Source organism: Procambarus clarkii, chromosome 52 (genome assembly GCF_040958095.1).
Source record: "Procambarus clarkii isolate CNS0578487 chromosome 52, FALCON_Pclarkii_2.0, whole genome shotgun sequence".
NCBI classification, from domain to species: Eukaryota; Metazoa; Arthropoda; class Malacostraca; order Decapoda; family Cambaridae; genus Procambarus; species Procambarus clarkii.
In genome coordinates this window covers 20,438,688-20,455,075 of record NC_091201.1, presented here as the reverse complement: position 1 = coordinate 20,455,075, position 16,388 = coordinate 20,438,688, and the positions used below count along the sequence as shown (strand labels likewise).

Genomic DNA, 16,388 nt, shown 5'->3' with positions numbered 1-16,388 from the left:
TAATCCGCGGTGGTTGGGCCACCGATCTTTCATCTCCCCTCTTCACCTCATCTCCAGATCCTTGCTCAAGATTTCTGCAGCCTCACCCCGTTCTTCCATCCCCTGCTTGCCAACTCTATGGACATTTTCGCGTCGCTTGTTATCTAATTATAAGATTCACTGTGGTTTTTAGGTCATAACTTTTGTTCCAATTACGCAGATAATTGTACTTTATTATTTTTCAAGCACATGCATTTGATATAAGATGTTGATAAATTTGTTTAGACAATACTTGAGTTGTATTGATCATGCCTAATGCTTAAGACATGCTCATGTTGTTCATGCTCTTGATCCAGCTGATGCATTGTTACCATGATATTTCACTGAGTCAATTATGATCTAATTTTTGTGCTCATGCCAAGCAGTGTTAGTATAATACACACCTGATCAAATCTTTAATGTTTATTCAGAAACTATGCATGTAAGCCATTATTTTTGTCACCCAGGGTCCTTCATTATCATTGTAACTAGCTAGCCAGAGATTGTCGACAAGTGACATCGAATTGGTAGCGTACACGAGCGGTATTAGCCTATAAATTCTATGTCGGTTAGTGAGTAGTCAATCCGGTGGCCAGTGAGCCTCATGACGTCATTCCTCAGAGCGCACAGGAGCCTCCTTTCTATTAAGCGAGTCAGTTCCTCCCAGACCTAGCGAGCGGCAGGACTCCTTGGACCTTGGTGAGCTGGATATTTATTCTACCACAACTAATAAAGCCAAGAAGTACTACTTGTGTGTTACTCCAAGACCCTAAGCAAGATTTACACAAAATGACTCGATACTACAGAAGAGAGAACAGGAGTCGCAATACATCCTCCCACATACACACACCACCTTGGCCGCCTCGCTCTCATCCTCCCACACACACTCACACACACCCTGGCCGCCCCGCTCTCATCCTCCCACACACCCACACAAACCTTGGCCACCCCACTCTCATCCTCCCATACACAGGTCCAGTTGGTCCAGACGGGTTCTCACCATGGGTACTGAAAGAGTGTGCAGAGGCACTTTGCTTGCCACTCTCCATAGTGTATAGTAGGTCACTGGAGACGGGAGACCTACCAGAAATATGGAAGACGGCGAATGTGGTCCCAATATACAAAAAGGTCGACAGACAAGAGGTACTGAACTACAGGCCAGTGTCCTTGACTTGTATACCATGCAAGGTGATGGAGAAGATCGTGAGAAAAAGCCTAGTAATACATCTGGAGAGAAGGGACTTTGTGACAAATCGCCAACATGGGTTCAGGGAGGGTAAATCTTGCCTGACTGGCTTAATAGAATTCTACGACCAGGTGAGAAAGATTGAGCAAGAAAGAGAAGGCTGGGCAGACTGCATTTTCTTGGATTCTAGGAAAGAAAGCCTTTGACACAGTACCGCATAAGAGGCTGGTACATAAGCTGGAGAGACAGACAGGTGTAGCTGGTAAGGTGCTCCAGTGGATAAGGGAATACCTAAGCAATAGGAAGCAGAGAGTTACAGTGAGGGGTGAGACCTCAGATTGGCGTGAAGTCCCCAGTGGAGTCCCACAGGGCTCTGTACTCGGTCCTATCTTGTTTCTGATATATGTAAATGATCTCCCGGAGGGTATTGATTCCTTTCTCTCAATGTTTGCTGACGATGCCAAAATTATGAGAAGGATTAAGACAGAGGAGGACTGCTTGAGACTTCAAGAAGACCTAGACAAGCTGAAGGAATGGTCGAACAAATGGTTGTTAGAATGTAACCAAAGCAAATGTAATGTAATGAAGATTGGTGTAGGGAGCAGGAGGCCAGATACAAGGTATCATCTGGGAGATGAAATTCTTCAAGAGTCAGAGAGAGAAAAAGACTTGGGGGTTGATATCACGCCAGACCTGTCCCCTGCAACCCATATCAAGATGATAACATCAGCGGCATATGCCAGGCTGGCCAACATTAGAACGGCATTCAGAAACTTATATAAAGAATCATTCAGAACTTTGTATACCACATATGTCAGGTCAATCCTGGAGTATGCAACCCCAGCATGGAGTCCATATCTAGTCAAGGATAAGATTAAACTGGAAAAGGTTTAAATGTTTGCCACCGGACTAGTACCAGAGCTGAGAGGTATGAGCTACGAGGAAAGACTACGGGAATTAAACCTTACTTCGTTGGACGACAGAAGAGTTAGGGGGGACATGATCACCACATTCAAGATTCTCAAGGGAATTGATAGGGTAGATAAAGAGAAGCTATTTAACACAAGAGGATATTATGCACTAGGGGACACAGGTGGAAACTGAGTGCCCAAATGAGCCACAGAGATATTAGAAAGAACTTTTTTAGTGTCAGAGTGGTTGACAAATGGAATGAATTAGGAAGTGATGTGGTGGAGGCTGACTCCATACACAGTTTCAAGTGTAGATATGATAGAGCCCGATAGGCTCAGGAACCTGTACACCTGTTGATTGACAGTTGAGAGGCGAAACCAAAGAGCCAGAGCTCAACCCCCACAAGCACAATTAGGTTAGTACACACCTTGGCCGCCCCCCTCTCACCCTCCCACACACCTTGGCCGCCCTGCTCTCATCCTCCCACACACACCTTGGCCGCCCTGCTCTCATCCTCCCACACACACCTTGGCCGCCCTGCTCTCATCCTCCCACACACACCTTGGCCGCCCTGCTCTCATCCTCCCACACACACCTTGGCCGCCCTGCTCTCATCCTCCCACACACACCTTGGCCGCACTGCTCTCATCCTCCCACACACACCTTGGAGGCCCTGCTCTCATCCTCCCACACACACCTTGGAGGCCCTGCTCTCATCCTCCCACACACACCTTGGAGGCCCTGCTCTCATCCTCCCACACACCCACACACACCTTGGCTGCCCCGCTCTCATCCTCCCACACACCCACACACATCTTGGCCGCCCCGCTCTCATCCTCCCACACACCCACACACCTTGGCCGCCCCACTCTCATCCTCCCACACACACCTTGGCCGCCCCGCTCTCATGCTCCCACACACACACACACACACACCTTGGCCGCCCTGCTCTCATCCTCCCACACTCCCCTAAGGGAGCCCCTGGCATGATCGGCAACATGTCTCTTGTTGGGTGCCCTGCCTCTAATTGTGGCTCTGTGGTGGGTACGAGAGCACATTCGTCAATGAAAGTATTACCTCTCGTTTCCATGTCGCTGAATACTGTTCCTCTTATGACTTCTCAGGCTCGTAATGTCCTCTACCTCAGACCTCCTCTACCGCAGATCTCCTCTACCGCAGATCTCCTCTACCGCAGATCTGGAAGAAGATCCGCAAGATTGCGGGTAAGTTCGTTCCAGATACCTCGCCGGTTCTTCACCTCCATGGTACTCTTGTGGCGGACCCAGTGCAGGTCACGACTGAACTGGGTTCCCACTTTTCTTCTGTTAGCTCTGGTTCTCACCTTCCCCAATCCTTCCTTCTTCGTAAGCCCGTTTTTAAATCTCATCCCTTAGATTTCTGCACTCATCTCTGCCTTCCATATAACGATCCCTTCTCTCTCTCTCTCTCTCTCTCTCTGAACTTCAGCCCTGGCCCTCTGCGGTTCTATGGCAGCAGGCTCGGATGACATTCATTATGAGATGCTTCGCCATCTCCCTCCTTGCACGTCTCGGTATTTACTGAGTCTGTATAACGAGGTCTGGGAGTTGTCGTCAGTCCCTGAGGACTGGCTCGATGCCGTTGTACTTCCTACTCGGAAACCAGGGTCTCTCGGGACATCCCCTAAGAACTTCCGCCCTATTGAGCTCATAAGTTGTTTCTGCAAACTCTTTGAGCGTATGGTAAACGTTCGTCTGATGTGGTTCCTGGAACACCATCACCACCTCTCACCTTCTCAATTTGGTTTCCGCAAGTGCCGCAGCACAACAGATATCCTGGTGAACTTGAAGGTCTATATTCGTACTGCTTTTGCTGTGAAGACCTCCATTGTTGCTGTTTTTTTGACCTGTAGAAGGCTTATGAGACAACCTGCAGATAACATTTTCTGTCCCAACTTCGTTCTTTTGGCTATTGAGGTAATCTCCCTCTCTTCCTCCAAAGCTTCCTCTCTCATCGTTCCTTTCGAGTCAGGCTTGATACCACTCTCTCTGCCTCTTTTCAGCAATACGAAGGTGTGCCCCAGGGTAGTTTTCTGAGCACTACTCTTTTTCTGGTTGGCCTCAATGGTCTTCTGCCATTACTTCTTGGGGAGTGGATAGGCGCACGCTCCTCTGTTTGCACTCCTCTCGTCCTCTTTAAACTCGATTATGGTTGCCCGGCATACTCTTCTGCTTCTCCTTCTACTCTTTGCCGTCTTGATCCTTTGCCCCATACTGGGTTGCGCCTCAGCTCTGGTGCCTTTCGTTCAACTTCTACCCTCAGCTTGTACACTGACACTGGCTTCCTAACTCTCCAGGAGCGCCATGATCGCTACTGTCTTCGCTATCTTGCATGATCCTTACAGCATCCTCACTCTCGCCTCTGTTGTGCTTTGACTTTTAACCCTCCTGGAGTTCCTGTTCCTTTTCACCACCTTCCTCTTTCTGTCCGTTTGTCTAGCTTACAAGATTCTCTTTCAGTTCGTATTACCAATGTTTCTCTTCGTATTGTTCCATCTTTGCCCCCCGTGGAGGGTCCCCCTTCCCAAATTTCATTGAGCACTTTTCTTCAAACTCTCACTCCATTTCCATCTTCACCGATGGGTCTAAGTCTGTTGATGGTGTGGGCTACTCTGTTGTTTTCCTGACCACACTTATATGTGTCGCCTTCCTCCGGAGGCTAGCATCTTCACAGCAAAACTTTATGCTATTCTCTAGGCTCCTCGTCTCCTGCTTTCTTGTTGTCAATCCTCCTTTGTGGTGGTAGTCGACTCTCGTAGTGCCCTCATGGCTTTGGGGTCCTTTAATTCAGTCCACCGGGTGGTCATCGAGATTCAACATTGGCTGTTTCTTATCTCTAGTAAATTTAAGTCGGTAGAGTTTTGCTGGGTTCCCAGCCATGTTGGTGTCTCTTTAAATGAGCGTGCGGATGCTGCCGCTAAAGAGGCAATCCGCACTTGTCCCATCTCCCGTAGAGGTATTCCTTATTCCGACTTTTACCCAGTTATTTATTCCTCCATCCTTGCCCGTTGGCAGGGTTGTTGGTCTTCTGTTACTGGTAACAAACTGCGTACTCTTAAGAGTCGTGTGTGTCCCTGTGGCCTTCCTCCTATCACCGTAACCGGCGATGGGAAACGGCTCTAGCTAGGTTACTGGCCATACACGTTTAATTCATGGTCACTTAATGGAGCGCCGTCCTGCTCCTTATTGTCAAAATTGCATTGTTCCTCTTACGGTCGTGCATATTCTTGTTGAATGTCCTGTCTTCCAGGACCAGTGTGCCTCTTGCTTTCCAACACTCCCTCGCGGTCAATTGTCCCTCGATAGAATTCTTGGTGAATCGGATACTTTTGATATTGTTCGTCTTATGCGTTTCTGTTCTCGTATTGGCATCCTTGGTGATATTTAGCGACCTCTGATTATCCTGCACATTTGATGGTACATAGCCTTCCCGGTTTGGTGCCTTCTTTTGATAATTACTTACTTACCTTGACCACCCCTCTCTCATCCTCCCACACACCCACACACACCTTGACTGCCCAGCTCTCATCCTGCCACACACCTACACTCATCTTGGCCACCCCATTATCATCCTCCCACACACCCACACACCCATCTTGGTCGCCCCGCTCTCATCCTCCCACACACCCACACACAGAAAGAGACTCATTTTGCTAATGCTTCAGAGCTTCGCCGCTATTGAAGTCTCTTCCTCTGAGGCAACAGTGGGGGACGGAGGCCCTGCTGGGGAGGCTGTGTGAGGCTAGGAGAGCCTGGGGCTAGCAAAGGTGAAGCTAGGAGTGTCTGGGGCTAGCAAAGGTGAGGCTAGGAGTGTCTGGGGCCAGCAAGGGTGAGGCTAGGAGTGTCTGGGGCTAGCAAGGGTGAGGCTAGGAGAGTCTGGTGCTAGCAAGGGTGAGGCTAGGAGTGTCTTGGGCTAGCAAGGGTGAAGTTAGGAGTGTCTGGGGCTAGAAAGGGTGAGGCTAGGAGTGTCTGGGGCCAGCAAGGGTGAAGTTAGGAGTGTCTGGGGCTAGCAAGGGTGAGGCTAGGAGTACATTCCGTAAGGATAGTGGAACACTCCAGAAGGATGGTGGAAAACTCTAGAAGGATGGTGGAACACTCCAGAAGGATAGTGGAACACTCCAGAAGGATGGTGGAACACTCCAGAAGGATGGTGGAACACTCCAGAAGGATAGTGGAACACTCCAGAAGGATGGTGGAACACTCCAGAAGGATGGTGGAACACTACAGAAGGATGGTGGAACACTCCAGAAGGATGGTGGAACACTACAGAAGGATGGTGGAACACTCCAGAAGGATGGTGGAACACTCCAGAAGGATGGTGGAACACTCCATAAGGATGGTGGAACATTCCAGAAGGATGGTGGAACACTCCCGAAGGATGGCGGAACACTCCAGAAGGATGGTGGAACACTCCAGAAGGATGGTGGAACACTCCAGAAGAATAGTGGAACACTCCAGAAGGATAGTGGAACACTCCAGAAAGATAGTGGAGCACTTTAGAAGGATGGTGGAACACACCAGAAGGATGGTGGAACACTCCAGAAGGATGGTGGAACACTCCATAAGGATGGTGGAACATTCCAGAAGGATGGTGGAACACTCCCGAAGGATGGCGGAACACTCCAGAAGGATGGTGGAACACTCCAGAAGGATGGTGGAACACTCCAGAAGAATAGTGGAACACTCCAGAAGGATAGTGGAACACTCCAGAAAGATAGTGGAGCACTTTAGAAGGATGGTGGAACACACCAGAAGGATGGTGGAACACTCCAGAAGGATGGTGGAACACTCCAGAAGGATGGTGTAACACTCCAGAAGGATGGTGGAACACTCCAGAAGGATGGTGGAACACTCCAGAAGGATGGTGTAACACTCCAGAAGGATGGTGGAACACTCCATAAGGATGGTGGAACACTCCAGAAGGATGGTGGAACACTCCAGAAGGATGGTGGAACCCTCCATAAGGATGGTGGAACATTCCAAAAGGATGGTGGAACACTCCAGAAGGATGGTGGAACACTCCAGATGGATGGTGGAACACACCAGAAGGATGGTGGAACACACCAGAAGGATGGTGGAACACTCCAGAAGGATGGTGGAACACTCCAGATGGATGGTAGAACACACCAGAAGGATGGTGGTACACACCAGAAGGATGGTGGAACACTACAGAAGGATGGTGGAACACTCCAGAAGGATGGTGGTACTCACCAGAAGGATGGTGGAACACACCAGAAGGATGGTGAACACTCCAGAAGGATGGTGGAACACTCCAGAAGGATGTTGGAACACTCCAGAAGGATGGTGGAACACTCCAGATGGATGGTGGAACACTCCAGAAGGATGGTGGAACACTCCAGATGGATGGTGGAACACTCCAGAAGGATGGTGGAACACACCAGAAGGAAGGTGGAACACTCCAGAAGGATGGTGGAACACTCCAGAAGGATGGTGGAACACTCCAGAAAGATGGTGGAACACTCCAGATGGATGGTGGAACACTCCAGAAGGATGGTGGAACACACCAGAAGGATGGTGGAACACTCCAGAAGGATGGTGGAACACTCCAGAAGGATGGTGGAACACTCCAGAAGGATGGTGGAACACTCCAGAAGGATGGTGGAACACTCCAGAAGGATGGTGGAACACTCCAGAAGGATGGTGGAACACTCCAGAAGGATGGTGGAACACTACAGAAGGATGGTGGAACACTCCAGATGAATGGTGGAACACTCCAGAAGGATGGTGGAACACTCCAGATGGATGGTGGAACACTCCAGATGGATGGTGGAACACTCCAGAAGGATGGTGGAACACACCAGAAGGATGGTGGAACACTCCAGAAGGATGGTGGAACACACCAGAAGGATGGTGGAACACACCAGAAGGATGGTGGAACACTCCAGAAGGATGGTGGAACACTCCAGAAGGATGGTGGAACACTCCAGAAGGATGGTGGAACACTCCAGATGGATGGTGGAACACTCCAGAAGGATGGTGGAACTCTCAAGATGGATGGTGGAACACTCCAGAAGGATAGTGGAACACACCAGAAGGATGGTGGAACACTCCAGAAGGATGGTGGAACACTCCAGAAGGATGGTGGAACACTCCAGAAAGATGGTGGAACACTCCAGATGGATGGTGGAACACTCCGGAAGGATGGTGGAACACACCAGAAGGATGGTGGAACACTCCAGAAGGATGGTGGAACACTCCAGAAGGATGGTGGAACATTCCAGAAGGATGGTGGAACACTCCAGAAGGATGGTGGAACACTCCAGAAGGATGGTGGAACACTCCAGAAGGATGGTGGAACACACCAGAAGAATGGTGGAACACTCCAGAAGGATGGTGGAACACTCCAGAAGGATGGTGGAACACTCCAGAAGGATGGTGGAACACTCCAGATGGATGGTGGAACACACCAGAAGGATGGTGAAACACTCCCGAAGGATGGTGGAACACTCCAGAAGGATGGTGGAACACTCCAGAAGGATGGTGGAACACTCCAGAAGGATGGTGGAACACTCCAGAAGGATGGTGGAACACTCCATAAAGATGGTGGAACACTCCAGAAGGATGGTGGAACACTCCAGAAGGATGGTGGAACACTCCAGAAGGATGGTGGAACACTCCAGATGGATGGTGGAACACACCAGCAGGATGGTGGAACACTCCAGAAGGATGGTGGAACACTCCAGAAGGATGGTGGAACACTCCATAAGGATGGTGGAACACTCCAGAAGGATGGTGGAACACTCTAGAAGGATGGTGGAACACTCCATAAGGATGGTGGAACACTCCAGGAGGATGGTGGAACACTCCAGAAGGATGGTGGAACACTCCAGATGGATGGTGGAACACACCAGAAGGATGGTGGAACACACCAGAAGGATGGTGGAACACTCCAGAAGGATGGTGGAACACTCCAGATGGATGGTGGAACACACCAGAAGGATGGTGGTACACACCAGAAGGATGGTGGAACACACCAGAAGGATGGTGGAACACTCCAGAAGGATGGTGGAACACTCCAGAAAGATGGTGGAACACTCCAGATGGATGGTGGAACACTCCAGAAGGATGGTGGAACACTCCAGATGGATGGTGGAACACTCCAGAAGGATGGTGGAACACACCAGAAGGATGGTGGAACACTCCAGAAGGATGGTGGAACACTCCAGAAGGATGGTGGAACACTCCAGAAAGATGGTGGAACACTCCAGATGGATGGTGGAACACTCCAGAAGAATGGTGGAACACACCAGAAGGATGGTGGAACACTCCAGAAGGATGGTGGAACACTCCAGAAGGATGGTGGAACACTCCAGAAGGATGGTGGAACACTCCAGAAGGATGGTGGAACACTCCAGAAGGATGGTGGAACACTCCAGAAGGATGGTGGAACACTCTATAAGGATGGTGGAACACTCCAGAAGGATGGTGGAACAGTCCAGAAGGATGGTGGAACACTCCAGAAGGATGGTGGAACACTCCAGATGGATGGTGGAACACTCCAGAAGGATGGTGGAACACTCCAGATGGATGGTGGAACACTCCAGATGGATGGTGGAACACACCAGAAGGATGGTGGAACACTCCAGAAGGATGGTGGAACACACCAGAAGGATGGTGGAACACACCAGAAGGATGGTGGAACACTCCAGAAGGATGGTGGAACACTCCAGAAGGATGGTGGAACACTCCAGAAGGATGGTGGAACACACCAGATGGATGGTGGAACACTCCAGAAGGATGGTGGAACACTCCAGAAGAATGGTGGAACACTCCAGAAGGATGGTGGAACACTCCATAAGGATGGTGGAACACTCCAGAAGGATGGTGGAACACTCCAGAAGGATGGTGGAACACTCCATAAGGATGGTGGAACATTCCAGAAGGATGGTGGAACACTCCATAAGGATGGTGGAACATTCCAGAAGGATGGTGGAACACTCCAGATGGATGGTGGAACACACCAGAAGGATGGTGGAACACACCAGAGCGCCTGGAAGGCCACAGAAAGCAAGTCTATTTACACACAAGTGTTTCAGGCCCAGCACGGGCCTCGCTCTCACTCTGCTCTACTATACAGTAGAGCAGAGCGTATACTATTCACTGGTGCTCTACTATGCAGTAGAGCACCAGATCTCTAACTCTCTCAGGAAGATACAAGAGAATGTATGTATAATGTATGTATACTGGTTGAGTGCTCAATAACTTACTGATGTGACAATACGATGTCTGTGTGTCCCTATGAATAACCTCGTCAGTGAGAGAAAATTGAGTAAAAGTACTTTTGTTCAAACATTTGTCACATGTTGTGAAGGTGTTGTCCGGAGTAACTTGTGCTTCTCGTCTCAGAGTGATCTCCGAACGATGCTTTGTTCAGACCTCTCGAGTTGTTAGTGTGAACACTTGTTGTTCACCTCACTGTTAATATGTTTTAAACGCTCCGTCAACTATCCCTTGACTGTTCCAGTACCCAACGCGTACTGACAATGTCCTCATTCTGTCTTTATTAAAAAAATATATATATTACTATTAGCATGTAAAAAGTTCGCTATTCTCCTCTGAGTGTTCTCAAGGAAGGCCGGAGTGCGTTGACAGGAGCAGGGAAGCGTTATGTGTGGGGTCTTGCCAGCTTGTCTGCACCGCTGACATTCGTAGTTCAGAGAAAATCCACTAGAGCTGTGAGGCGGGCGCGAACCCGCGACCACAGGCATTCCCATCCACACACTCTACCCCTAGACCACCATGACTTTTAGAAGTCATACATACTGTCTATAGTGGTAATTAATTGTTAATTATCAGGGCAAAGCGCCGAGCCATTACCACTATATAGCACTTGGAAGGGGTCAGGATAAGGATTTGTGATGGGACGGGGGGACGGAATGGTGCCCAACCATTTGGACGGTCGGGGATTGAACGCAGATCTGCATGAAGCGAGAACGTCGTTCAACCGTTGTGTGTAGTGGTAGAGTTCATAGCTGGCAATGCCGTGGTCGCGGGTTCGCGCCCTCCTCACAACCACAGTGGATTTTGGCATCGATATATATGAACGTCAGTGTGACTGTGTGTGTTATGTTGGTTCTCTTGTTACCACCGCTGGAGATAACGTCAATGTTTACATTGGCATTGTCCCGAGCAACGTTGTGAAGAGTGTCGGGGTGTATTGTTTAGTGTAGTGAACACCTGCACAACACCTGTACAACAGCTGCACAACAGTCACACAACACCTGCACAACAGCTACTCAACACCTGCACAACAGCCACACAACAGCTGCACAACACCTGCACAACAGCTGCACAACACCTGCACAACAGCTGCACCACAGCCACACAACAGCTGCACAACAGCTGCACAACACCTGCACAACAGCTGCACAACAGCTGCACCACAGCCACACAACAGCTGCACAACACCTGCACAACAGCCACACAACAGCTGCACCACAGCCACACAACAGCTGCACAACACCTGCACAACACCTGCACAACAGCCACACAACTGCCACACAACAGCCACACAACAGCCACACAACAGCCACACAACAGCCACACAACAGCTGCACAACAGCCACACAACTGCCACACAACAGCCACACAACAGCCATACAACTGCCACACAACAGCCACACAACAACTGCACAACAGCTGCACAACAGCTGCACAACAGCCACACAACAGCCACACAACTGCCACACAACAGCCACACAACAGCTGCACAACAGCTGCACAACAGCTGCACACAGCTGCACAACAGCCACACAACAGCCACACAACTGCCACACAACAGCCACACAACAGCTGCACAACAGCTGCACAACAGCCACACAACAGCCACACATTCTCTTCTACAAAAACGAAAGTAAATACTGTAGGTGCAGAGAACGACAATGCAAAACACCTGCCCTGGATAACAGAACACCTGCCCTGGATAACGAACACCTGCCCTGGATAACGAACACCTGCCCTGGATAACGAACACCTGCCCTGGATAACGAACACCTGCCCTGGATAACAGAACACCTGCCCTGGATAACGAACTCCTGCCCTGGATAACGAACACCTGCCCTTGATAACGAACACCTGCCCTGGATAACGAACACCTGCCCTGGATAACGAACACCTGCCCTGGATAACGAAACACCTGCCCTGGATAACGAACACCGGCCCTGGATAACGAAACACCTGCCCTGAATAACGAACATCGGCCCTGGATAACGAAACACCAGCCCTGGATAACGAACACCTGCCCTGGATAACGAACACCTGCCCTGGATAACGAAACACCTGCCCTGGATAACGAACACCTGCCCTGGATAACGAAACACCTGCCTTGGATAACGAAACACCTGCCTTGGATAACAAAACACCTGCTCTGGATAACGAAACACCTGCCCTGGATAACGAACACCTGCCCTGGATAACAGAACACCTGCCCTGGATAACGAACTCCTGCCCTGGATAACGAACACCTGCCCTTGATAACGAACACCTGCCCTGGATAACGAACACCTGCCCTGGATAACGAACACCTGCCCTGGATAACGAAACACCTGCCCTGGATAACGAAACACCTGCCTTGGATAACGAAACACCTGCCTTGGATAACAAAACACCTGCTCTGGATAACGAAACACCTGCCCTGGATAACGAAACACCTGCCTTGGATAACGAAACACCTGCCTTGGATAACAAAACACCTGCTCTGGATAACGAAACACCTGCCTTGGATAACAAAACACCTGCTCTGGATAACGAAACACCTGCCCTGGATAACGAAACACCTGCCTTGGATAACGAAACACCTGCCTTGGATAACAAAACACCTGCTCTGGATAACGAAACACCTGCCTTGGATAACAAAACACCTGCTCTGGATAACGAAACACCTGCCCTGGATAACGAAACACCTGCCTTGGATAACGAAACACCTGCCTTGGATAACAAAACACCTGCTCTGGATAACGAAACACCTGCCTTTGATAACAAAACACCTGCTCTGGATAACGAAACACCTGCCTTGGATAACAAAACACCTGCTCTGGATAACGAAACACCTGCCCTGGATAACAGAACACCTGCCCTGGATAACGAAACACCTGCCTTGGATAACAAAACACCTGCTCTGGATAACGAAACACCTGCCCTGGATAACAGAACACCTGCCCTGGATAACGAAACACCTGCCCTGGATAACAGAACACCTGCCCTGGATAACGAAACACCTGCCCTGGATAACAAAACACCTGCCCTGGATAACAAAACACCTGCCCTGGATAACGAAACACCTGCCCTGGATAACAAAACACCTGCCCTGGATAACAAAACACCTGCCCTGGATAACAAAACACCTGCTCTGGATAACAAAACACCTGCCCTGGATAACGAAACACCTGCCCTGGATAACAAAACACCTGCCCTGGATAACAAAACACCTGCCCTGGATAACAAAACACCTGCCCTGGATAACAAAACACCTGCTCTGGATAACAAAACACCTGCTCTGGATAACGAAACACCTGCCCTGGATAACAAAACACCTGCTCTGGATAACGAAACACCTGCCCTGGATAACAAAACACCTGCCGTGTACAACAACGATAAAAAAAACATTTCCCAAAATGAATATTGCGTTATTAACTCTTCCTACAACACTTGTCTACTGTATGGATTAACAGTCTCTCTCTCTCTCTCTGTCTCTCTCTCTCTCTCTCTGTCTCTCTCTCTCTCTCTCTCTCTCTCTCTCTCTCTCTCTGTCTCTCTCTCTCTCTCTCTCTCTCTCTCTCTCTCTCTCTCTCTCTCTCTGTCTCTCTCTCTCTCTCTCTCTCTCTCTCTCTCTCTCTCTCTGTCTCTCTCTCTCTCTCTCTCTCTCTCTCTGTCTCTCTCTCTCTCTCTCTCTCTCTGTCTCTGTCTCTGTCTCTGTCTCTGTCTCTGTCTCTGTCTCTCTCTCTCTCTCTCTCTCTCTCTCTCTCTCTCTGTCTCTCTCTCTCTCTCTCTCTCTCTCTCTCTCTCTCTCTCTCTCTCTCTCTCTCTCTCTCTCTGTCTCTCTCTCTCTCTCTCTCTCTCTCTCTCTCTCTCTCTCTCTCTCTCTCTCTCTCTCTCTCTCTCTTATGCAAAGAAAGTTTTCTTATTTACCTTTTAGTTTAAATTCTTAATAGATCATTTTCAAATATTCTTTACAGATTTTTATATCTCTAATCTTTATTTTGACTTCATCAAGTTTGGAAGTCAGTAACCTGCGGGGTTACCTTCCTCGCTCACTATTACTCAATATTTAGTCTTCTCTCTCAATGGTTGTCTCTGAACTCTTGTAAATACTGGCCCCGACGCCCAGCATATTGGAGGGTTACTCTCCCCTGTGAGCACCCCTGTGGCCGTCCCTACACCCACACCTGACTCAGGTGTGTCCGTCCCTTCACCCACACCTGACTCAGGTGTGTCCTCCCTACACCCACACCTGACTCAGGTGTGGCCGTCCCTTCACCCACACCTGACTCAGGTGTGTCCGTCCCTACACCCACACCTGACTCAGGTGTGTCCGTCCCTACACCCACACCTGACTCAGGTGTGTCCTCCCTGCACCCACACCTGACTCAGGTGTGTCCATCCCTACACCCACACCTGACTCAGGTGTGTCCATCCCTACACCCACACCTGACTCAGGTGTGTCCATCCCTACACCCACACCTGACTCAGGTGTGGCCGTCCCTACACCCACACCTGACTCAGGTGTGTCCGTCCCTACACCCACACCTGACTCAGGTGTGGCCGTCCCTACACCCACACCTGACTCAGGTGTGTCCTCCCTACACCCACACCTGACTCAGGTGTGTCCTCCCTAACCTTTCCATCCATCCATCCATTCATCAATCACCTTGCTCTGGAGGGAAGGACCCGTCAGTGATGGGAGGGGAGGACGTGAGAGTGAGGGGAAGCATAACGTAGTTATTGGGTCATTTCCTCACATTTTCCCCTCACATATGACTATGTGGTAACCCTCACATGTGACTATGTGGTAACCCTCACATATTGCTATGTGGTAACCCTCACATGTGACTATGTGGTAACCCTCACATGTGACTATGTGGTAACCCTCACATATGACTATGTGGTAACCCTCACATGTGACTATGTGGTAACCCTCACATGTGACTATGTGGTAACCCTCACATGTGACTATGTGGTAACCCTCACATGTGACTATGTGGTAACCCTCACATGTGACTATGTGGTAACCCTCACATGTGACTATGTGGTAACCCTCACATGTGACTATGTGGTAACCCTCACATGTGACTATGTGGTAACCCTCACATGTGACTATGTGGTAACCCTCACATGTGACTATGTGGTAACCCTCACATGTGACTATGTGGTAACCCTCACATGTGACTATGTGGTAACCCTCACATGTGACTATGTGGTAACCCTCACATGTGACTATGTGGTAACCCTCACATGTGACTATGTGGTAACCCTCACATGTGACTATGTGGTAACCCTCACATGTGACTATGTAGTAACCCTCACATGTGACTATGTGGTAACCCTCACATGTGACTATGTGGTAACCCTCACATGTGACTATGTGGTAACCCTCACATGTGACTATGTGGTAACCCTCACATGTGACTATGTGGTAACCCTCACATGTGACTATGTGGTAACCCTCACATGTGACTATGTGGTAACCCTCACATGTGACTATGTGGTAACCCTCACATGTGACTATGTGGTAACCCTCACATGTGACTATGTGGTAACCCTCACATGTGACTATGTGGTAACCCTCACATGTGACTATGTGGTAACCCTCACATGTGACTATGTAGTAACCCTTACATAAGACTATGTAGGTTAACTTTACTCATAATGAAATGTCATTTACGGCGTCTTTTGTGATTCTCATCTGATGTTTATGAGTGAGTTCCTCGCTGTGTTGCGTCCCTTCCACTTTTATTATCTCCTGAGTCTCTAAAGTTTTCTTCTTTAATTTTATTCTGTATTTCTCTCTGTACTCACCTAGTTGTGGTTGCGGGGGCTGAGCTCTGACTCTTTGGTCCCGCCTCTCAACTGTCAATCAACTGGTGTAGAGGTTCCTGAGCCTATTGGGCTCTATCATATCTGCACTTGAAACTGTGTATGGAGTCAGCCTCCGCCACATCTTCATCTAATGCAATTTCCCTTTGTTAACTACTCTGACTCTGAAAAAGTTCTTTCTA

General features: G+C 49.3%; 2 protein-coding genes across 2 annotated transcripts; both read left to right on the top strand.

Moving 5' to 3' along the window:
• The first annotated feature begins 3,204 nt into the window (after positions 1–3,204).
• LOC138352168 (SUMO-interacting motif-containing protein 1-like) lies at positions 3,205–6,654 on the top strand. Its single transcript, XM_069304432.1, has 2 exons — positions 3,205–3,339; positions 6,235–6,654. Exons 1-2 carry the CDS (start codon positions 3,205–3,207, stop codon positions 6,652–6,654), a joined length of 555 nt encoding a protein of 184 aa, XP_069160533.1.
• An 818-nt stretch (positions 6,655–7,472) lies between these two features.
• Positions 7,473–8,921, top strand: LOC138352167 (SUMO-interacting motif-containing protein 1-like). The gene has a single exon (XM_069304431.1). It carries the CDS (start codon positions 7,473–7,475, stop codon positions 8,919–8,921), a length of 1,449 nt encoding a protein of 482 aa, XP_069160532.1.
• Positions 8,922–16,388: the final 7,467 nt, after the last annotated feature.